Source organism: Canis aureus, chromosome 24 (genome assembly GCF_053574225.1).
Source record: "Canis aureus isolate CA01 chromosome 24, VMU_Caureus_v.1.0, whole genome shotgun sequence".
Classification (NCBI taxonomy): domain Eukaryota; kingdom Metazoa; phylum Chordata; class Mammalia; order Carnivora; family Canidae; genus Canis; species Canis aureus.
In genome coordinates, this window is record NC_135634.1 from 6,182,147 (window position 1) to 6,207,716 (window position 25,570).

Sequence of the window (25,570 nt, forward strand, 5' to 3'; positions counted from 1 at the left end):
TCTTTTTTTAAAACTTAATTACTCTCACTAGGACTTCCAGTGTTATATTGAATAGAAGTAGTAAAGTGGGCATCCTTATTTCATTCCTACTAATCTTAAAGTAAAAGCTTTTAATTTTTTGCCATTAAACAGGTTAGCTGCGAGTTGTTCATATATGGTCTTTATTACGTTGAGTTAGTGTCCTTCTGTTCCCAGTTTGTTTTTATCATGAAAGTGTGCTGAATTTGTTCAGTGCTTTTTCTGCATCAATTTAAATGATACTAAGTTTTTTTCCCTTCATTCTGTTAGTGTGGTGTCTTACATTTATCAATAGGTGAATAATTCTTGAATTCTAGGAATAGACCCCTCTTGGTCATATGTATAATCATTTTAAATATACTGCAGGCCTCATAAGAAGTCTGAATGTATTCACATCAACTTTTTAGAAAACTTTGAGAACTGGCTGTATTTTTAAACATCTGGAATCATGTACCAGTGAAGCCATCTGGTTCTAGGCTTTTCTTTGTTGGGAGACTTTTGATTACTGATTTAATCTTACTCATATTGGGACTGTTCTGATTTTCTATTTCCTTGTGATTTAGTATGTGTAAACTGTGTGTTTCTAACAACTTATCCACTTCATCTAGGTTATCAAATTTGTTGACATACAATTGTTCATAGTATTCTCTTATCCTTAAGTTAGTAACACAGAATGTTCTTTTTCAACTCATTTTAGTTAAACCTTCTTTTGATCTTGGTTAATCTAACTAAAGGTCTGTCAATTTTGTTGATCTTTATGAGGAATTAACTCTTAGTTTTGTCAATTTTCTCTATTATTTTTCCATTTTCTATTTTGTCTCTGCTCTAATCTTTATTATTTCCTTTCTTTCTGTCAGCTTGTGGTTTAGTTTGCTCTTCTTTTAACTAGTTTTTTAAGGTGAAAAGTTAGGTCATTGATTTGAGATCTCTTTTAAATGTAAACTTTTTAACTACAGATTTCCTTATGAGCTCTGCTTTTGCACATATCATGCTTTTGGTATGTCATGTTGCACTCTTCATTTGTCTCAAGAGCTTTTCTAATTTCTTCTTTGCCATCATGGTTATATAGGGTGTGTTGTTCAATTTCCAACAAGTTTGTGGATTTGCCAATTTTCTTTCTGTTACTGATTTCTAGTTTTATTTCACTGTGATCAGAAATGATACTTTCTATGACTTCAGTCATTTTAAATATATCAATACTTGTTTTTTGGTTTAATCTACAGTCTATCCTAGAAAATGTGTCATGCGTACTTGAGAAAAATATTCTATTGCTGTGGGTAGCATTCTGTACATGTTTGTTAGGTCTAATTGCTCTGTAAGTATTGTTCAAGTCATCTGTTTCCTTACTGACTTTCTGTCTGGCTCTTCTACCCATAACTGAAAGTAAGGTACTAAAATATCCTACTAATATTGTAGACCCAGGCAGCCCAGGTGGCTCAGTGGTTTAATGCCACCTTCAGCCCAGGGTGTGATCCTGGAGTCCCGGAATCGAGTAGAGTGTCGGGCTCCCTGTATGGAGCCTGCTTCTCCCTCTGCTTATGTCTCTGCCTCTGTGCGTCTCTCATGAATAAATAAAAAAAATCTTAAAAAAATATATTGTAGACCCTCCTTACTTCTTGATTCAACTGTCAATTTCCAAATGATAAGTTCAGAAACTGATGTCTGTCACATTAAAAACTTATAATTGTTTCATGTTTTTAGTAAATTGACCCTTTTATCCTTACGTATTATCCTTCTTTGTCTCGTATAACAGTTTTTCAGTTAAAAGTCTAGTTTGTCTTATACGTGTATTCATTTCTGCTCTGTTTTGGTTATTATTTGCATGGAATATCTTTCTTCTAAACTTTCTTTTTTCTGTTGTTTTTTTAAGATTTTATTTATTTATTTATTCATGAGAGAGAGAGAGAGGGAGAGAGAGAAAGAGAGAGGCAGAGACACAGGCAGAGGGAGAAGCAGGCTCCATGCAGGGAGCCCAATGTGGGACTCAATCCCAGGACTCCAGGATCAAGCCCTGGGTCGAGGGAAGGTGCTAAACCACTGAGCCACCCAGGGATCCCCTATCCTTTTGTTTTCTATCTACATGTGTGTTTAGATTTAAAGTGGATCTCTTATAGACAGAACTTAATTGAATTCCATTTTCCTTTGTAATTCATTCAGCCAATTTACATCTAAGGACCTAAGGATTGGAGCATTTAATACACGTAATGTTTTAAGTGATTACTAATAGGGAAGAACTTACCATAGCCATTTTGTGAACTGTGCTTCGTTTTTTTTTTTTTTTAAACATTTTGTTCCCTTATTTGCTCCCTTACTGCCTTTCTTTGCATTTAATTTTTTATTTTTTATTTTTATTTTTATTTTTATTTTTTTAAATATTTTTTTATTTATTTATGATAGTCACAGAGAGAGAGAGAGAGAGAGAGGCAGAGACACAGGCAGAGGGAGAAGCGGGCTCCATGCACTGGGAGCCTGATGTGGGATTCGATCCCGGGTCTCCAGGATCGCGCCCTGGGCCAAAGGCAGGCGCCAAACCGCTGCGCCACCCAGGGATCCCGCATTTAATTTTTTAAATGATGTGCTTTGATTCCCTTTTAATTTCTTCTGCATAAGTTCTATAGATATTTTCTTTGTAGTTATAGGGATTACATAAAACATCTTAAAGTTATAACTATCTGGTTTATTTTTTTATTTTTTATTTTTTAAAATAGTTCTTTAAAGATTTTATTTATTTATTCATAGACACACACACACACACAGAGAGAGAGAGAGAGAGAGAGAGAAGCAGAGACACAGGCAGAGGGAGAAGCAGGCATCATACAGAGAGCCTGACATGGGACTTGATCCAGGGTCCCCAGGATCACACCCTGGGCTGCAGGTGGTGCGAAACCGCTGCACCACCGGGGCTGCCCAACTATCTGTTTTAAATGGAATAACTTTAATCGCATACAAAAACTCCACTCCTTTACATCACTGCCACTCTCCCCCATGATTTGTTGTCACAAATTATATCTTTATATTCTTGTGTACCCATTAGCAAGGATTTATATTTGTATGATTTTGTCTTTCAAATTCTATAAAAGAGTTGAAAGTGGAGTTATGAACCAAAATTATAACAATACAAGTTTTTCTATTTGTCCATATATTTACCTTTATTGCAAAACTTTACATTTTCTTGAGTCTTCAAGTTATTGTCTAGCATCCTTTTGTTTTAAGTGGAAGGGCTGTCTTTACCATTTCTTCTCGATTAGGTTTAGTGATAATGAACTCTGTTTTTATTTGGAAATTCTTTCTCCTCCAGTTTTGAAGACATTTGTGCTACATACAGCATTCTTGATTAATGATATCTTAAAAAATATATATAGTACCCTACTGTTTTCTAGTGTAGAAGGTTATTGCTGAAAAATTTGCCAACAATCTTAGAGAAGCTTCCCTGTATGTGACAAGTGACTTTTCTCTCATTGCTTTCAAGATTTTCTCTTTGTCTTTCCTTGGTTGGATTATAATGTATCTTGGGGTGTGTGTGTGTGTGTGTGTGTGTGTGTGTGTGTGTATTCATGAAATTGTATTTTCAGTCATTATTTCCTCAAATACATTCTTTGCTCCTTTCTGTCCTCTCCTTCTGGGACTGCCATAATGCCTATATTGGTCTGTCTATTGATGTACCAGAAGTACCTTAGGTTCTGGTCATTTGTCTCATTCTTTTCTATTTTTGCTTAATTTCAAATGACCTGTCTTCAAGTTCACTGACTCTTTCACTTGTCTCATCAGGTCTGTTCTTGAACCCCTGCAGTGAATTTTTCAATTGAGATATTGCATAGAGCCCCCAAATTTGTTTGATTCTTTTAAAATATCTCTTTGCTGATATTCTCCTTTTGTTAACAAAATATTTTCATGATTTTGTTGTCAGTCTGTGTTTTCTTTTAGTTCATTAAACATATTTGAGTAAACTAAAAAAAAATCCTTTACATATAAATCAGAGAACTGCATTTCTTAGGGATCAGTTTTTGGAAACTTATTTCTTCATTTGAAAGGGCCATGTTTCACTGTTCTTTGCAAAACTTGTGAACTTTTGTTGAAATCTGGCCATTTGATAAAAATCACTTCCTCCAATCTTTATGAACTGCCTTTGTTAAGGGAAGATCTCCACTAACCAGCTGGCTTAAAGTCTCAAAGGTTCCTCTCAAAACTTTACCCATAATCTCATGCACCATACACAATTGCATACCTCCTGCATCAATAACATGCCACACTGCCTACCTACCACTGCTTTTAGTAGCCTTTAAACTATTATTGAAATCATGCGACCAATTTCCACCAGTGCTTTGAGACAGGCAAGACAGAAATCAGTTTTTTTGTGCAACCACTAGATAATCTAGAATGCTGTTTTCTAGTCATTCCAAGGGAAGAAATGGGAATTCAGTGATGTCCTCCTGGGAAGGAGCTGGCACAAAGACAAGCAAAATTCCATGGGATTTCTAACTTTTGGAGTATTTACTTGGTAGCTGCAGCTTCTTGCCAGGTTCCTGCAGTTTTAATCAAGCTCTTTTAGTCTGTATATTGTTGTTTATTCAGTGTTTCTATAGGGAAGTGAGGGTCGGAAGCTTTCGGGTTCATCATCTTGCTGATGTCTCTCTCCATCTTTTCACATTTTTATGGTATCTTTTGATAAATCAAAGTAATTTTCAGATGGTCAAATTTATCAACCTCTAAATTTTATAGGCTTTTTTGGGGGGTCTAGTTAAAGAAAAATTTAGACTGTTGCAATACAGATATTGTCCTGTATTTTCCTCTATAGGATTTGAAGTTTTGCTTTTTCAACCATCTTAGTATGATTTTTTGTGTATTTAGTGAGGAAGGGATTCAATTATTTTAATTAACAAAAAGGTTTCCAATTGGTCTAGCTGCATTTATTGCATTTATTCATCTCTTTTTGCAATGACAGCTCTGTCACAACCCTGTCCCTCTGAGTTAGGATCTGGTTTTGGATATTTATTCTGATACAGATAAAGTTTGCTCATCTTCAAAATTATCTTGGTTATTTTCAACCCTTCATTCAACTATAGAAATTTAAGAGGAAAAAACTCATCAAATTCCATGAAAATAATTTGAGATTTTTTGAAAACGAGTTTTTATTGAAAGTCATGGATTATCATGGACAGAAATTACTTCTTTTTGATATAATCTTCCTACCATGAACATGATATAGTTCATCATTACTTGTATCTTTAATGTCATTAGAAGTTTCTATAACTTTCTTCTTAGAGAACATTAAAATACTTCTATAAAATATAACACAGATAAATAAAAAAGCATAAAACAGGTTAACGAGTTATTTTAAAATTAATACTCTTAAAACCTCTATATAGCTGAAGAAACAGACTTTTGCCAAATATTCTAGAAGCTCTCCTTGTGTCTTGTGGTATTCTCCGTACTTTTAACAAACCATTATCTAATTTTTATGATAATCCCTTTGTTTTTTTTTAAGTTTGTCACCCAATGATAGAGTTCTATCTATAAACTTCTCAATTTTACTTATTTTTTAAGACATCGTTTAATGCTCTTTTGAGCTACAGTCCTCCCATCTCTTCTTTTCCTCTATAAATTATTTTTAAAAAACCAAGACATTTGTACTGCAGAATTTCCACCAGTGTTAATTTTGATTACAGAATTCTTATGGCACAGATTAACATGTAGGATATATAGATTCATTAAGAGTCAGCTTTAACAATTAATTAATTAGTTAGTTTGACAATTAGTCTTGATGTATGATAGTGTTTTCTCCATCTGGTTGTCTGTCTCTCCCTTTGTTATGTTAGCAACAACTGATGTTATGATCTATTAATTCTTGATGCTAAATGTTAATGATCTAACCGAAATATCATCACTTATCAGATACATTTATATTTCAATAAAAAGAAGACTTCCTTCATTAATGATTTGATAACATAAGTGATATAACTTACAAAGGAATAACAGGACATATTTTTCCCTTTATTGATCAGTTTTCAAAATAATGAGTTGATTATCTTCTAAAGTCAACCAAGTCATTTTAAAAATCATTCTTATTACTTACAGATTTAAACGCATCCATGCATTTTGATGTCTTGCAGCAATTATACTTACTGATACTCAAAATATCCTATCTTTGGTCAATAAGAGTGTCTTCAAGTTAGATCCTGAGTCTTTCTAACAGTGTTTGTTTGGTATCTTCCTTAGTTTTGTATCACCAAATGTTGCAGGCAAATCATGAACATTTACTGGTCTAGCCTTGACATCACACATTTCTCCAAGAAACTGGTTTCTTTCAGTGGCAAATGATATTTCAAGACTACAACTTGGACTCCAGATAAACACGCTGCTACTAAATTGGTCAATGTTCCTAGGCAAAACAGTACACAGGACTAGAGTACATATGTGAGTATGAGTGTGTGTGTATGCACACATAATCAACTTTTATAATGTCCTATTCAAATTCAAAACTAAAGGCTTTTGCTTAAGCTGTATTTTTATCTGAAGTTCCTTTAATAAGAAACCTGATTCTCAAGATAAAATAATTAGAATATCAATAATTACTAACTGCTTTATATGACCTTATGCAAGTTTTATAAAAATATCAATAATGCCACTATATATATAAGTATTGTCCTCCTACTTTTTTCAGTTTCCAGAGCACACAGACATTATATATTATATTCTTTCCCATATAACTAAATGGTTAATTCTCCATAATACGTGTATATTTGATGTTTATCATTGAGTCCTTATGTTTACACTCTGCAGTCACTTTGGTTGCTTATACTACAGTAGATTCCTCAGTAGAGTTTCAAAGAAATAATATTCTCTGAATTCTTGCAATTTAACAGTTTATTGGCAATCTCTATACATGAATGTCGGTTTGGCTGTCATTTTCATTCCTTGAATATCTTAAATATCCTACTCTATTTTCTTCTGGTAGAAAATATGTCTTTCAAGAAAGTATGATGACAATTTGATTTTCTTTCCCTTGTAAGTTAGTTTGCATTTTTATCTAGATGCCGTAAATGGTTTCTCTTTTCCTTTAAAGTTCATTAATTTTATTAGACTATGTCTCAGTGTTGGTTGCCTGAGTAATTTTCTCAGATATTCAGTGTGTTTTTAAATATATGTTTTAATAATCTCTCTCTCTCTCTCTCTTTTTTTTTTTTTTCCAAATTCCAGAGTTTCCTGGATCCCATTATTTTGGAGTTCTTTTCTTTGGTTTTGCTCTTGGGAAACTCACATATATGTTTAATACTCTAAATTCTTCGTTTTATCTCATCTTTTCTAGTCTCTTTATTCATTTCTTTAAGTTTATAATTTCTTTTTTATCTTATATTTCTCCTACAATTTTATCTGCTGAGTATATATGAGTTGAGTATATATGCCTCTTTATTTCTTCTAATTTAGTTTTTTTTTTTAAGATTTTATTTATTTATTCATGAGAGACACAGAGAGAAAGGCAGAGACATAGGCAGAGGGAGAAGCAAGTTTCATGCAGAAAGCCCGATGCAGGACTCGATTCTGGGACTCCAGGATCATGCCCTGAGCCAAAGGCAGGCACTGAGCCACCCAGGCATCTCTTAGTTTTCATTTCTAAAATTATTTTTCTCATTATTTACTTTTTTAAGTTTCATCACCGCATTTGTGAGATTCTCTAAATTCTGATATAAATTTTTCTTTCATATCCTGTTATCTTTTCTAATGTATTTTAGCTCATTTAAATACTTTTCATCCCTTTTCTGGCCTGCATTTCTGGTCTGAAAGAGTATATTCTATTTATTCTCATTTTTCTTTCTGTAATATGTGGGGTTATGTCCTTTTTGTTACTATTTTATGTGAAATGAACTTACTCATACATTTAGGACAACTCTTTTCCCTCTTCAGGTTCTAGAGGTCCCTCTTTTGTTTGTTTTCATGTAATGTCCAAAAATATGGCAGCCTACTTTCTGAGAACTATCAGCTCTGATTGTCCTCAACCCAGTTTTATGTGGACTTTCCCTCTGTGTCTCTTGCCCCTCTATTGCTTATTTTGGATTCTATTCATAGTAGTTTCTTCTCAATGTGGGGCTTCGTCTTGGGAGAACACTAGTTGGTTAATCACTCATGGGGCCTAGATGGCTCAGAAACTTTCAGCCTTAAAATGGAACCCTTGGATTTATCTATTATAGTATATAAAAGCCCTCTCTTCTCTAGCTGAGCTGCTGTTCTCAAATTGGCCCTCTGGGTTTTCCAATGAGTATTTGTAGACCAGTTTCTTCAGAGGCCATCTTGTTTCCCCAACACTTTCCCCCTTTCCTCTGCTGATCCATATGTTATCTTGCAACTGCTGCATCTCAACCCAGTCATATTTTGGAGTATCAATGGGATACCTTATCACCTAGTTTTGCTGTAACTGTTCATTCATTGTTGCTGTAGTTATTGTTTCAACATCTATTGTTCTGTTTTTCAAGGAGGAATTCAAGGTTACTTAAAAAGTATGCCCCTCATTACCATCTCTACTCAATCTGTCATATCCTTCTTTTTGTATTATTGCCATTTAAAAATAACTTCTGAAAATATATTTCAATCTATAACTTTTGAGTTAAAATAAATATTTGCAAGCTTTTCTAATTATGTGGCCATATTGTTACCATGAGTGATCCAAGGATGAACTGAGCTTCTTGCTTAGGGTCTTTCTATTTATAATAACATTTCAATGATGTTTTCTTTTGGTTGAGTGGAAATTCCATGCTATTAAAAAAATGCTAGTCTTGGAAACTTAAATATTCTTCAGTAGTATATGACTTTAATAAAACATTTATTAATGTCACCAAAAGTATAACAGACACTTTAGTATAACAGTTCCTGCACTGCTGTTATACTAAACATCTGTTTCTAAGATGTTTCTAAGATGTTTCAACTTATATACACAGCTTCCAAAAGAGGCGGCCTATATATTACATCCAGTTTCACCCTTCCCACCCACCCCAATCTTAGCTGATTGTAACAGACATAGACACCAAATCCAAGGCTGAGCCACTGAGATCCTCCCTTGATATATAATAGTGGCTATAGGTAAACTGATGACAAATATTTACATTAAAAGAACACTTGGAGTCAGGGTTGTATACTATACTTGGCTATGCTCCAATGATTAAGAAAGTGAAGTTAGGGAAAGAAGTGAAGAAACTGAGTTGATACACAGAAAGAGGCAAAGGTCTAGCTTTGCTGTAATGTTGCCTTGAGAGTCAAGGGAGTAGCCTTGATACAGTCTCTCTTCTCCCGTTTCAAGGTTGCCTGACTTCTACCTGCTTTTCATTTCCTCTCTTTGGATACTATAAGACTTTCTGTTGTATCCTCATCGTAATTGTTGCCTTTAATACTCTTGTGAGTTCTCCTCTCAATCAAATATAAATAATGCTCACAGAATACAAACAGTGATTTCTCAGGGCCACTCTGCTATGGTGGAATAAGACAGAGTACAGAACATTTGGCAAACACACACACAAACACACACACACACACACACACACACACATAACATTAGGCTAACACATACACACACTCTCACACCTCTAAACATTTTCTCTTCTAATTAACTTAGGTGACTACTCCTTCTTTGTTACTAATGATAACTCTAGGCTCTTAGGACTCTTGAATAAAAATTAGCTAGATCTAATCTGCTTCCTGACAGCCTCTAATTGACGTTATGCTACTTCTTTAAATCTGAACTCTAAAAGAAGCCCTACAATTCCTCTGAAGTACATCTTCCATTGCTGCAGCAAAACAAATTAATATAACCACTGGACCAAAGGTTGTTTTGCCATCCTGGGCTGGTGGACTTTGATACTTGCATATATATCTAATCTAATTTTTATCCATTAGTTTGCAAATTTAAAAGCTAGAATTTTCTCTGAGAAAGTTCACTAAGCTCCAAATAACTACGGTCTCCAAAAATTCTTAATTATTGCCAAGAGAAACATGGCAATGGTTTTATACACTAAAAGGTATATAACAATAGCTACCATCAATGAGTTACCTTAAAAGGTATAACTATATTGAGTATCCTATATTGAATGCAATAATAATTTAACAAAGACTAATAAAAAGTAATGAACAAATTAAGAAAATGAAATACTATTTTAGCTTGTATTTTAAAGGATATAGACTTTACAAAGTATCAATGATTATTTTATAAAAAACTACATGAATACAAGTGTAAATTAAAAACAAATGAATGTAAAACAACAAAAAAGATGCAATTCAAATACATTTTATGATTATTTGAAATTAAGAATAATTGCCTTCACTTTTCATAGGACATTAAAATATATTCAGTTATCTAAATCCAGCTTTGTTCTTACCACTTAGATATACATAATAAAGTCAAAAGTAAAAAAAAAAACAAAAAAAAAATAAAGTCAAAAGTAATGGGATTTATTCATCATAAATACTATATTTAAGTATTCAATGGCTAGCATAAAGTTATTTTTATCATGTAAATCTGAGTCCTTTGTAATAGTTTGACAGTTTTTCTTCTCAGGGTAGAGGAACAGTGTTTCAAATGAGAGAAAGGAGGGAAATGGAGAAGAGAGAAAAAGAATGATCAAGAGTACACGTTCAAGAATAAGAATATGAAGGACATGTATTTCCAGAATAAGAAGAGAACGTGGATGACTGATCGATACTGGGAATTCTTAACCACAGAACACATTTTACATGTCTTACCATCTTATTTTCAAAACTTACCTTTACCAAAAATATTAGTAACAAAAATATTATTCTAGACAAGTATAAGGAAAAAATAACTGAATATTACATACCAAATTAAACTAGGCAATATAATATAAACAATAGGATACTTCCTATTTATAAGTAAATAATTTTGTTAAAATTGTATAAATAAAATGGCACAGGAAGACAGCAGGGAAGATATTAATTAGACTTAAGAAATCTGAAGAGGAATTACAAGGATGAGAATAATTTGGGGGAGGGAAAAAGGAAAAAGATCTAATGTAGAAGAGTTGTGCAAAAACAAGGAAATGTGATAATGTGTAACTTGTTTCCATGTTTAATTAATGTCTTCTATATAAAAGGATGGAGACCAGTTGAGTGTGAAAAGTTATAACTAAATTCTGAGGGCTACAGAATGTTGTTCTGTTATACAGCAGATGTTTCTAGATTTTTGGATTGTATTGATTAGCAGATATTTGAAGGATATATCATAAGTGTGTTAACTATTTAAAAAATATAACTCAAAATCTAAAATTCTATAATTTGCTATCATCATTTTATTAAGGACAATACTTTTAACACAAAAAAGGATATGAACATTACACCCACATAGTTGTAAAAATGGAATACATTAAACTCTTTGGAAGCAGAAAAGTGAACTTTCAATATATAACTTGTTCGAGTGTTTCATTTTCTGCATGGTCACTTTTTAAAAAAATCTAAGAGGTGTGTTCTTAATACTCTTTCAATTCAATTCTGAATATATAAGGTCAACTTAGGGAAGCCCAAGAAAAACCGCTCTCAATTACCTATGCAGCCTTTTCTCTTACCTTCTCTCTGCAGTGCTGGGAAGACATAAGAAAGGGGCCAGATTCTAATCATGAAAAATTCTGGAAAGGGGCTAGCTACTATGTGGGGTCTTGCCTGATTAATACAGGGCAGTTACAAATTATCTGACAGTAATGCCTTAGAGCTTAAAATTGTCACAAACCATCACTGAGGAACCAGGAATGTAAGTCTTATAACTTAAAATAATTCCTCCTTTGCTTTGGCTGCTGGAAAACTTAGTGCTGATTTGTGTCCCAGTTTTAATAACACTACAAGGATCCATTACCAACATTTATAAATTTATTCTGTTTATTTTAGCATGTCTTGAACCACTATTTATATATTTCTTGTATAAATTTGTCAAATCATTTAAGGAAAAATATATATAAATACATAAAAAAGACTTCAGTGAATGAGGAAACATTTAAGATTTGTTTTTTCAATAAATTTTATTAATTTTTTTCTTATTGTTAAGTCACACATGGGGTCATCACACTAAATATTCTTGTAGTCTAGAGTACTTTCCTAGTACGTGGTATGACTCACCTGTAAGTCTTTGCTCAAATGTAATTTTTAGCGTTGGTCTCTTTAAAAGTCTATAGTGTGTTAGAAGATGATAAATGCTGTTAAAGGATAAATCCAACACAGGGGTTTGGGATAATAAAAATGGCAGGCTACACTTTTAAAGACGGTGACTTTCTAAATAAACTGCAACCTGATCCTGCCATTTTGTTATATTTATTATTAAGCTCTACAAATCAGGGATTTTTTTTAAAATTAAGGTTTTGTTTTGTTTCGTTTGAACTAAGTTGACACAAGTGTCACATTAGTTTCAGGTGTACAGCATAGTGATTGGACCACTTTATACGTTATGCTAAGCTCATCACAAATGTAGCTTCCATCTGTCACTGTACAATACTATTATTATATTCACTATATTCCCTATGCTGTAACCTTTCATCCCCATGACTTATTCATTCCATAATTAGAAGCCTGTGTCTGCCACTCCCCTTTGCCCATTTTGCCCTTCCCCCATTCCTGTCTCCTCTAGCCACCACCAGTTTATTCTCTGCATTTATGGGTCTATTTCTGCTTTCGTTTTTTCATTTATTTTCTTTTTTAGATTCCACGTTTTTGTCTATTATATAATAATATATTCCAAGTACTTTAAAAAAATGCTTGGCCTAGAACAAGAACTCAGTGGGGTTTCTTTGTTTTGTTTTTTAATGAATAGCTCACCTGTGTGTCACTGTTCTAAGAGCTTTGTATACATTATGTAATTTAATCCTCATAAGAACTCTGGGAGGGAAGAACTCATAAGACTATCATAAGATAGTCAGTGCTATCACTGACTTTATTTTATAGAAAGAACATAAGTTACAAAATCGCTAAGTAATTCACAAAGGTCATAGAGCTAAGAAAGTAGTAGAACAAGGATTTAAACCCAGTCAGGTCAGTAACTATTACTCATTCCTAACAGATTGTGCAAAAGCACTTGAGACAAAGAACAGTCATAGGCAAATGACAATAAATAGAAAGTGAAAAGCAAAAATATATATGTAAAGCTGCTAAATCCAAGGAATAGTATTTAAAGCCATTATTTACTCACAGGATCTACTAGATACTGATTACCCCTTTATGAAGCTTTTGAATATTTATAAAATAAACTTTTTAAAGAAATAAAGCTTCAGACAACCATTTGTTAAAAGCTGCTCTCTTAATACTGGTGCATTAACTCTTCACAATAATTAATCTGCTTTTCCACCTCACTCCATTTAAGCTGCTGTTGAGTAAAAGACAATAGCTTCATCAATTCCAAGTTAAGTATGTCTTCACATTTTCTCAGTTAAGAATTCTCCTATTACAAATGTTATATGAATAAGAAGTCATTTACAGAAGCATGGCTCGTAGAGTTAGAAGGAAATTTTAGAGGGTATTGCTTAGTAAACACACCATCCTGGTGAAGGATGTACCACGGCCCTCTAAGACTAGGATTATAAGAGCCATAGTCTCCCAGTCCAACACTTTTTCAAAGGTCTCCACTCTGTTATTAGCACTGACTGTGAAAACATGATATTTTTAAAAATGAGTAAGAAGAAAGCATGTATGAATATCTTAACAGAATTTGTGGAAGCAAGATCTTTATATTCTTTTGGTAATAAATATTCCTCCAGAAGTACAAATTATCATGAGTAATAGATACATTATAGGAAACTAAAATAATTAGAATATAGAGAGAAATCATACCTTCTATCAATAGCTCTTGTCCATGACTGCCAAGAAGTGTACGAGATAGGAATGGGGCAAAGTCTACAAAAATTTCACGAAGTAGAGGAGCAACTTTTTCTAAAGCTCTTTCAAGTTTTGCAGTGATGCTGTTGAAATTAAGACATAAAGACTAGTAAATATAATTCAATATAAAACGTCAAATTATTACTTCTAAATTAAAATCTTGAAAGAATCATAGAAGTATGTATCTAACACATGGAATAGTAACTGCTTCAGTAGAAGGGACACACTGTACAGTTTCACATCACTCATAAGGCTGCTCTAAAGACTGTAGCTAACATAGAATGACCAGGGATGCCTGAGTGGCTCAGTTGATTAAGCCTTGTACTCAAGGTTTAGGCTCAGGTCATGACCTCAGGGTTGTGAGATCCAGCCCCAGGCAGGCTCTACACTCAGCAGGGAGTCTGCTTGAGATTCCTTATCTCCTTCTTCCTCTGCCCCTCCTCATCATGCTCTCTCGTTGGTTCTCTTTCTCTCTCAAATAAATAAATAAATAAATCCTCTGAAAAAGGTAGAATGACTGTTCTGTGAAATGAAATTGGGATTCCATGAACTGCAAGGGACACAAACTCTGCTCCTAGCTCTATGTCTTCCGTGACTATCCTATCCATCAAAGAAAACTATTTTAAACACTTACTACATAGATCACTGTGTCAGTTACAAAGAATTAACCTTTGTTCTCTAGGGTTGCCTAAAAATTCCATGAAAAGCTGGACAAATAAGGGAATAACTAGAATTCACTGTAATACAATGAAATTGCTCTGCTCAAGGAGGTATCTTCATTTCAAAAGCCCATTTACAATTATTTACCGATTCTTGCATTATTATTTGTATTACTTCACTGTTAAATTTTAAGTTATATGGCCTCAAGGAAGCACAATTTGACATTCTTGAAAATATTTCAAGTAGTATACATAAACAGTGGTAAAGAAAAAAATTCTTCTCAAGCAAATAAATGATCTGGTAATATCTATCTCTTAGAAATAAGTGCTTTGAAGTAAGACTGCTTTGACTGGAATGCTGGTTCTCTCTTATGCTACCTAGGTGAGCTGGGGCATTAGGCTTCCTTTGCATACAAGATGAAAATGACCATAGTACCTGCTGGTGAGGATTAAATGAGCTAAGGCATATAAAGTTGCATAGAAAAGTAACTGGCACACAGTGAGAGATCAATAATGGTAGCTCTTATAATAGCTTTTTTGAATAAAACTAAATTTACTCTTACAGAATGTGGCTCTGATAAAAAAAAGGAATACAATAATTTGTTAGAGGAACACACATTGTTCTACATGGAAGATATGTAAAGTAAAAATTCAACAATGCTTCAAAATAATAAAAGTTCTGCCACAAAGCTAAGTAACATTTTGCTATATGTGAGGAGAACATAAGTGACAAAAAGGTTATTAATTATAGAAATAATGTTCAACTTATTGCTAACATTTAAAACTAAAGTATTGCATCGTTAAGTGACTAAACAGGGATAAGGGAATAATCTAGGATACATTCTTTCATAACTTGGAAATAGTGTAATCTGAATCATGTGTATACTGAAAGCCTCACCACTAGCACTTCTATCTGACTTTGTCTCCTCTTATCTAGGTCAACAGCTTCAAAGCAAGAACCCAGAGAGGAAACTGGTATGAGTGCTTCCAGGAATATTAAAGAGAATATTCTGGAGGAATAACTTTAGGCAAAAAAAAGGGACCTGGGTGGGGCTTTGAGGACTTGCTAAAGATAAACAGAACTCTCAATATTCTCCCTTACTCTTGTTGTTCCTGAACAAATACCTTCGTTAACCAATGGTTCTCAAATTTTAGTGTAGATCAGAATCACCTGTGATGCTGTTTAATCAGAGATTCCTAGAATTTCATCCCCATAACTTCTGATTCAGCAGGTCTGGATGTACTGAGAGAATTCACACTTCTAACAAAGTCTCAGGTGGTTTGCTACAGCTGATCCAAGAAACACTGTTTTAAGGAGAGGATTTACTACTAGTAAATTGTAAAACAGCAAGGTGAATGCTACCTGAAGTCATAAAATAATCGTAAGTTATCTCTGACTTTTAGTGTATAGAGATAGAATTCCTTTTTTATATCTATTAATTATTTAATTCATTCTAATTTCCAGGATCATGTCCCATAACTTCCCAGCTAAAGTAATCCCCTCCTCTGAGGAAAGAGGAGTAAGAATGTTAAGAGCAAATCTATGAAGAAGAGAAAAGTCTGGATGTTATTGTTTTGTTTCTGTACTTGAATTCTGAGTGAAGCATGAATATTTTATTTAAGATTAATCAATGAAAGTGAAATTATTTTAGAAAAATTTTAGATGTATAAAGGTTCACATCACAGTTATGCTACTGTAATATACTATTACCTAATTAAACTTAGGTATATTTTCCCCTAGTTTATGACTTTTTCCCATAATTTATGGGTTTCCGTATGATTTAGAAGCTTCAGAATTGCAAAAATACTATTCCCGTTAACTTACATATCAAACAGAAACTTTACTTAATTTAAGCAACCAATTACATAACTGTGGTATATATGTATTAATTACCTTGACTTGAACTAAGGGATAAAAACAGATATTTCTCAATGAGTGACTCTCTAAAGTAGTATTTTAATAAGCAACTATTTTCTTATAAAACAACAGAATATTAAATAATGCTCTTACATATCATTCTATAACCATAATTTTAATTTTCTAATGGGGAACAATGTAACTTTTTGCCCAGCAAGAGATCAAAGGTTTTAAGTACAGAAAAATCATCATTGAATAATACTGCCAGATTTCTTTATCAAACAATAGCCTATTCTAAGTGGAAGAGTTTCATTATCACTTTACAATGAAGAAAATGGACAGGTTTTGTTGTTGTCGTTGGTATTTATAGATTCCTCACAATGTATTTTAAAGGATAAAGTATGTGATCTTCATCTTTACACAATTTAAATTCTCAAAGAACATGATACAAACATAGATCTCACCTTTATACCCTCCCCTATCACCAATTAAAAACAAACAAACAAACAAACAAACAAAAAATCCTGCCTATATTCTTTCAATTCTCATCTGAGAGAAGTACAAAATGTAAAACTTTTCCCAAAGCATATATGAAAAATTTATCTGACAAGATGTAAAAAAATAAAACATTTTAACACAAGAGAACTCCTTGGTCTTATTTCCTATAAAAATAAAAGAATTATCCTCTTCATTTTGAATCTAATTTTTTTTAATAGCACATGTAAAAATGACCAGAAAACACTTTTTTTGGCAAATTATTTTGCAAGAAAATTAGCATATTCTACTTGATTAGGAAAAATATTAAGTAATAATTTTTCAGTTTTATTTGAAAACTTATTTTCATTTACTCAAAAAACATTCATTCAGTTTAAGACATTTTATACACAGAAATAATATGAAGGTGCACTAGACGGGGAATTTACCCTACATAGTCTTAAGTGAGATTAAAACAGTCTAGCAACTTCTTAGTATTTAGTATTGGGCCTGAAATTTGCCAACTCCAGGATGAAATGCATTCTCTCAAGCTTCTCATCCCTCTCTCCCTACTCAATTCTTTTTCATTCCTTTCAGTCACATTAATGATGCTTATGATGTTATTTTGACATTGGTTATTTTTCTTTACAGTTAAGTGTAAATTCTTTTAACAAACAGAATTCCTAATTTCCAAAAAGAACACTACTATTGCTAGTTGAGTAAATTCTCAACCACTCTCACAAATTTTCTAACTATAAAAACAAAATGTTCAAAGAAAATAATAATGCCTTAGATGAAATTTTAAAGTGTCAATGCCTGGATTAAAACAACATGATTTAAAACACAAGAGTTTTATTATTATGGTTTTAAAAAGCACAATTATATATTGGCTTTTGCTTATATTAAGAAAATCTTAATTTATGACCATAAATTGTAAAGGTAAATTCTTAATTGGTTATATACTATGACTGGGAAATGACAAACATTGACTTAAAATTATTTTGTTTAGTTTTCACTAAGCTGCTAATGTGAAATGTATATATATGTATTTTAAGGGAGAGTGAGCATGAGCAGGAGGAGAGGGAGAGGGAAAGAGACAATCTTAAGCAGACTCCTCCTGAGCATGGAGCCGGACCTGGGGCTTGATCTCACCACCCTGAGATCATGACCTGGGCTGAAATCAAGAATTAGATGCTCAACCAATTGAGCCACCAAGGTATTCCTGAAATATAATTTCACAGACTAGATAGTTGATGAGTAAATGCATCATGAATCTCAGATTCTGTGACCCTGTGACCTACTGTACTGCTAAATGGTTTTTCTTAACTGTAACTTTTTAGGGTTACACTAATCAAAACATGAAGCTGAAAAAATTCTTGCTTATTTCCTCATTTTCTTTTAAATTAAAAAAAACCCTGACATTTTCTCTTTATTCTTTTTAAAAAGAATCACAAGAAGGCGGCACTAAACTGCTGAGCCACCTGGGCTGCCCGATAAAAACTATTTTAATATGGTAGGTATGGCAGTAGTAATAAGATCCCCCTTGTAGTATAGAGATGTTTGTTCTCAAGAGATCTTAGGAGGACTGCTGGGTGGTGGCTCACAGATGAATCCTTCCCCAAGAAGTGGCCTGTTTTGCCCAATATTAAGTCACCTTATCAGGAGTACTCTGTATTCAAACCCCAGTCAAGGAGGAGACAGAAAGGCCCAGCTCCCTTGATTCAATTGAGGATACCTTTCAGGGACTTTCCAGTTTAGAGCTTTCCCCAGAATGGCCTAGCACTTCCATCACAATTGTTATCACTTTTCCTTGGACCAATCTTTCCCTCCCATTTCCTTAACGGTGACATGATTGAGAACATTCCCCAAAAACCTGCCTGTATAAAGTGTTCTGAGAATATATGTCCTGGGGTGGTAGTCTACTGATAAGTGCTTTTAGTATAATACTTGGTTCATATAATATTTTTTGAAAATCCAAACTGAAAAATCATGAGTTAGGAATTTGAATTTTAAAAAAGAATTGAGAACTTCCATTTAAGATGCAGAAAGCTGGAAATGGTCACTCCTACACTAGTCACAAGAAGAAGCCAGATAATCTATGTACACTGCTAGAACCCATCAGAGAGCTGAGGTTGCAGGGTAACCAACTAGCCTTGAAATCTGAAGGAAGAACAGACCTTTAAGGAGAGAAGACAGAGATGAAGAACGTGCTTCACTGGGGCAGGACCCAGGAAGAAGAAACTCTGTGTATCACCTAAATTGGTAAGGAGAAATCAGCTAACAACTTTTAATAAATTGTTCAAGTCCAAGAGTGAGCTAATGTGAAAGAATAAAATCCTCAGAGCTGCAAGAACAAGGGGAGTTTGCAGTAATTTGCAGGATTTTCTCCACACACCTCACCATTACTCATGAGAGAGACTGGGGGCAACATGGGGAGCTGAGAAGCTGTTGCAGGCAAAGGGCGAGGAGCAGTGACTCTTGCAGAAAAGACACAATGCTCTGCCTGGGCTTTCTACCTGTAATCCTTATGGAACAAAGGCCTTACATATTTTGGAAAAGGACAGCAAACCCTGTCACTTCCAGGCTACCAGAGCCTTTTGCAGAAATAACTCTGTTCTGAAGGAGGGCAAGAAAACATTTTGAGTCCTGATAATTAGAGATTCTCCAACCACTTGGAAATGGCCAAGATCGGTGGAAAATCCTACTTCCAAGACCCAGGGTAGTACCTGCCTAAAACCAATTCTGAATGAGAACAACAGAAAACAACTCCATGTCCACGGTACACTAGGCCCGCAAGTACTCAATAATAAGTAACAGTAGACTACTATCGTAGTAGGGGCCACAGTGTAGAGAACCTCTTGAACACGCAGCATTAATGGAAAGCCTAAAAATAAGGGTAGAATGGGAACACTGAGTAAAACATTCTGACAAACCAGCCTCTAGATAAAGACAAGGTACAAGTAGAAAAATTTAAGGCATGTGGTGCATTGAGAGTAACTAAAACAAGAAAACAAACCTAGCTCAACTCCTTGGTAGAATAACTTAACCTACAGTAAAGGCCTAGCATAGAGGCAAGCCCATTTCCAGAATAAATATTATGAATGTCACTTATTACCATCCTCTATATAATGTCCAGCTTTCAAACAAAAAGAAAAACTGACAAAGTCAGAATCACAAACTGACAAAATCGGAATCACAAATAAACCGTTAGAACTATCAAAGAATTTTTAAAAACTATGTTTACCATATTAAGAGTTAATTAATACTTGAAAAGATAAGTCCACACATAAACAGAGTGGAATTTTAGCACAGAGTAAGAAACTGTAAAAAAGAAACAATGATAGAAATATATATATAGTAAAAGAGATAACAATACCTTCAACAGGGTTATCAATAGACTCAATAAAGTTAACAAAGAACCAAGGAATTTAAAGATAGGCCAATAAAAAAAGGCATGCTGAAACAACAACAACAAAAGAATTATGTTTATAATGACAGAGGAAGAGAGAGAAGAGTGTGTTTGCAAGTGCATTTAAGAACTATGAAAGAGAAGGGGGCAGGGTGAGATGACAGAAGAGTAGGGTCCCTAAGTCACCCGGCCCCACCAATTTGCCTAGGTAACTTTCAAACCATCCTGAAAACCTATGAATTCGACCTGAGATTTAAAGAGAGAACCACTGGAACGCTACAGACAGAAGGGTTTTCTCTTCTAACAAGGTAGGAAGGCAGAAAAAATTTAAAAAGAATCCAGTGGGGGAGCACCCCCGCGAGGAACCGGGCTAAGGTGGAGGTGAAAGCCCCTGGGACAGGAGAGCCCAGCCCCGGAGAAGCAGGAGCTTTAAAAATCTGCACCAGATTCTTCACGGAGGAAAGGCGCTCAGCAGTGAACTCGGGCATAGCCACAGGAGGGACAGTGGGGCCCCCAGGTTCTGGGGGCACTAACGAGGAAGCGCACCCCGGGGGGGAGCACACACACACCGCAGGCTGATCTCAGGAAAGGGCTGGAGCGCGGCCTGGCGGGGCCTCGGGAGCAGCTCAGGAGGTGGCTCCGCGTGGAGGGGGTTGTGTGGCCCAAGACCGCGATTCCAGCGGCGCAGGCCCCAGAGCCCAGGGCGCCAGGGGTCACAGCCCACGTTCCTACGCTCCTCCGGGACAGTGGAGGCAAGAGAGGCCCAGGACAATGAGGTCTCTCCTGCCTCCTAGTGCCCCCAAGCTGTGCAGATCAGTGCTCCCTCACCCCGGGGAGCATCCAGGCCAGTGCGGACTGGGAGCTGCGGGAGCTGACTCCAGGGCTGGAGAGCTAGCCGCCACCAGTGGTGGTGTTCCTCCTCGTGTCACCTGTGCCTGGGAGAGGCGGGGCTGCCAGGGAGCAGGGGCCTCACAGGATAAACAGCTCCCACTGAGCCCAGCACATAGTGGGGAGCAGGGCAGCTCCTCCAGGTGCACACATCTGAGACTCAGCACAGCAGGCCCCTCCTCTAGAAGACCAGCTGGAAGGACAGGGGAAGAGCAAGTTCTTGACCAAGCAGGGCTGTTAGGCTCCAGGGGAAGTCGAGGGATTTACAGTATACAGAACCAGAGGATACCACACCTTTATTTTTTTTCCTTTTTCCAGTACAACTCATTTTTATATCAGACTGTAAATTTCCAATTTTTTTCTCTTTTCCCACCTTAACTACAATATTTTGCCACCTCTTTTTCTCTCTTTCCCTTTCTTCTTTTAAGATTCTTCCTTTTGACTTTCATATTTCTCCTAGATATATTCTCCTAGATATATTTCATATATCTAGGACCTATAATTATGGGTCCTAGATATATCTTCCACTTCTAGATTCCCTTCAACATACTCAACTTAATTTTCGGAGATATACAAGATATGTTTGTGTGTGTGTGTTTTGTTTTCTCTGCCTCATTTTGTTCTACAACGGCAGAAGTTAATACCTTCTAAAACATGACCAGTATGTACCCAGAACCAAGTGGTATACCGTGCTGGTTCATTTCGTGAGATTCCTCATTCCCATTCTGCCACCCTCTTTTATCTCATTTATGTTTTGGTGGTCAATGTTGGGGCCTTCTACAAGTACTTCTGGTTTATATGAATTTGGGACTAAGCATCTTCTAATATACAGAACTTAAATATACTGAGAAACAAGAGGATCTCACCCTCTAAAACCCCTCAAATAGACTACATTCTCCCTCTACTACAGCTTTACCACCACCATCTCCCAGTTCTCCCCCCTTTTCTTTCTTCTTTTTTTTCTTTTTCTTTTCTTTCTTTTTTCTCTCTTCTTTAGGATTCCTGGACTTTTATTTTTTACTACTTTGTTTTAAAATTTGTTTTTCACTTTAGTGGTACTTTTTGTTTTATTTCGTTCTTTTTTTCAATTTCTGGTCTCTGACCATGGCAGAATCATCTAAGGTGAAATTTACTTAGGTCGTGGTTGATATTCTTGATGCAGCCTGCTCATACAGCCACTCTGTACTAACCAAAATGACTAGAAAGAAGAACTCACCACAAAAGAAAGAATCAGAAACAGTAGTCTGTGCCACAGAGTTAAAGAATTTGGATTGCAATTCGATTTCAGAAAGCCAATTGGCTTCTGGAATTTTCCAGAGCTACTGGTGGCTCTGGAAAAAAAGCATAAAGCAATCAAGAGACTTCATGACTCCAGAATTTAGATCTAATCAGGCTGAAATTAAAAATCAATTAAATGAGATGCAATCTAGACTGGAGGTCCAAATGACAAGGGTTAATGAGGTAGAAGAAAGAGTGAGTGACATAGAAGACAAGTTTATGGCAAGGAAGGAAGCTGAAGAAAAAAGAGAAAAACAATTAAAAGACCATGAGGAAAGGTTAAGGGAAATAAATGACAGCCTCAGAAGGAAAAATCTGCATATAATTGGGGTTCCAGAGGGCGCTGAGAGGGCCAGAGGGCCAGAAAGCATATTTGAACAAATCATAGCTGAGAACTTCCCTATTTGGGGAGGGAAACCGGCATTCAGATCCAGGAGATAGAGAGGTATCTTTAGGTCCCCCCTAAAATAAATAAAAACCATTCAACATCTTGACATTTAATAGTGAAACTTGCAAATTCCAAAGATAAAAGAGAATCCTTAAAGCAGCAAGAGACAAGAGATCCCGAACTTACATAGGGAGAAATATTAAATTAACAGCAGACCTCTCCACAGAGACCTGGCAGGCCAGAAAGGGCTGGCAGGATATATTCAGGGTCCTAAATGAGAAGAACATGCAGCCAATAATATTTTATCCAGCAAGGCTCTCATTCAGGATAGAAGGAGAGATAAAGAGCTTCCAAGATAGGCAGAAACTGAAAGAATATGTGACCACCAAACCAGCTCTGCAAGAGATAGTAAGGGGGACTCTGTAAAAGAAAGAGGACACCCAAAGAAATAATCTACAAAAGCAGGGACTGAAGAGGTATTATGATGACACTAAATTCATATCTTTCAATAGGAACTCTGAACCTTAATGGGCTTAATGATCCCATCAAAAGACGCAGGGTTTCAGATTGGATAAAAAAGTAAGACCCAGCTATTTGCTGTCTCCAAGAGACTCATTTTAGACCTTAGGACACCTACAGCCTGAAAATGAAAGGTTGGAGAGCCATTTACGATTCAAATGGTCCTCAAAAGAAAGAAGGGGTAGCAATCTTCATATCAGATAAATTAAAGTTTATCCCAAAGACTGTAGTAAGAGATGAAGAGGGACACTACATCATACTTAAAGGATCTATCCAACAGGAGGACCTAACAATCATGAATATTTATGCCTCTAATGTGGGAGCTACCAAGTATATCAATCAATTAATAACCAAAGTAAAGACATGCTTATAATAATACACTAATACTGGGAGACTTCAACACAACACTTTCTGCAAATGACAGATTTTCTAAGCACAACATCTCCAGATAAACAAGAGCTTTAAATGATATACTGGACCAGATGGATTTCACAGATATTTACAGAACTTTACATCCAAACGCAACTGAATACACATTCTTCTCAAGTGCACTTGGAACTTTCTCCAAAATAGGCCACATACTGGGTCACAAGTCAGGTCTTAACCGATACCAAAAGATCAGGATTGTCCCCTGCATATTTTCAGACCATAATGCTTTAAACTTGAACTCGATCACAAGAAGAAATTTGGAAGAAACTCAAACACGTGGAGGTTAAAGAGCATCCTGTTAAAAGATGAAAGAGTCAACCAGGAAATTAGAGAAGAATTAAAAAGATTCATGGAAACTGATGAGAATGAAGACAACAACCGTTCAAAATCTTTGGGATACAGCAAAAGCAATCCTGAGAGGGAAATGAATTGCAATACAAGCATCCCTCAAAAAATTGAAAAAAAAAAAAATCAACTCAAATACACAACTAACCTTGCACCTAAAGGAACTGGAGAAAGAACAGCAAATAAAACCTAAACCAAGCAGAAGAGAGTTGTTAAAGATTCTAGCAGAACTCAATGAAATAGAGACCAGAAGAATTGTAGAACAGATTAACAAAACCAGGAGTTGGTTCTTTGAAAGAATTAATAAGATAGATAAACCATTAGCCAGCCTTATTAAGAACTATGAAAGAGTATCAAAAAATCTTATATAAAAGTCATTAAAATCACTGAAGTAGAAACGTCATATGCCAAATAATGGCTGCTCAAATGTGCCTAAACCACAATCCCTGGAATTTGTGAGTAGGTTATATTATATGGCAAAAGGGACTCTAAAAATGAAATTCACATTTTGAACACTAACATAGGAAGATTATACTGGATTATGTAGGTGGGTTCAGTATAATATAAAAAGCAGAAAATTCTCTCAATGGAGTCAGAGAGGTGTAGCAAACAGAAAGGCATAAAAGATATGTCAGAAGTGGAAGCCAGAGAAGTCCCAAGTGTGAAGAGAATGTGATACATTGTCACTGGTTCTGAATGTAGGGGCCACATGCAAGGACTAAAAAAAAGGACTCTAGAAGCTAAGGGCAGTCCCAGAATGACAACCAGCAAATAAATGGAACCATCATTCTATAGTTGCCTGGCATTGAATCCTGCCAACAATCTGAGAGAATCGTGTTTCCTTACAAAATTTCCAATAAGAAATGTAGCCCTGCAAACACTGGGCTGCTCAGTGTGACCTGTGTTGGACTTTTAGTCTATAGAACCATGACATAATAAATTAGTATTGTTTTAAGCTGCTAAAAGTGTGGCAATTTATCATGCTAGCAATAAAAAACTAATACAAGGAGAGAGAGAAAATAGGGCGGACGAAGTACGTTAAGAGATAATGAGTAAGAATTCTCCCGAAATGATTAAAGTTTCAAGCCAAGGATGTAAGAAGACCAGAAAATAAGTATTAATTCATAACCCATATGTGACATAATGAAACACATATTTGAAACACAAATATAAAGAGAAAATTTGAAGAAGGCTATCAGAGCATAAAGATTCATTATGCAAAGAATGACATTCTCACTAGAAAGTAGGTAGGGCAGAAGACAGTGGCTACTTTAATCGTTTCAAAAAATATTAGCCCACAATTTATACGTAGCCAAAAAAAAAAAACAAAAAACAAAATGTAAAATCTTTCAAGGTAAATAACTCTTCCAAAGAAAGAAAAACTAAGAGAATTCATGTATTTGACTTGCACTACAAGAGCTTCTTTTTTTTTTTTTTTTTAAGATTTTATTTAT

The 25,570-nt window shown here is 35.1% G+C and overlaps 1 protein-coding gene across 11 annotated transcripts in view; it reads right to left on the reverse strand.

Moving 5' to 3' along the window:
* Positions 1–25,570, reverse strand: part of NBEA (neurobeachin) — a 668,634-nt gene that overhangs the window by 382,121 nt on the left and 260,943 nt on the right. For all 11 annotated transcript variants that reach the window (XM_077868099.1, XM_077868094.1, XM_077868093.1 and 8 more), the window contains one exon: positions 13,825–13,952. In XM_077868099.1, coding sequence (XP_077724225.1) covers positions 13,825–13,952 — 128 coding nt within the window. The remainder of the gene's footprint in view (positions 1–13,824; positions 13,953–25,570) is intronic.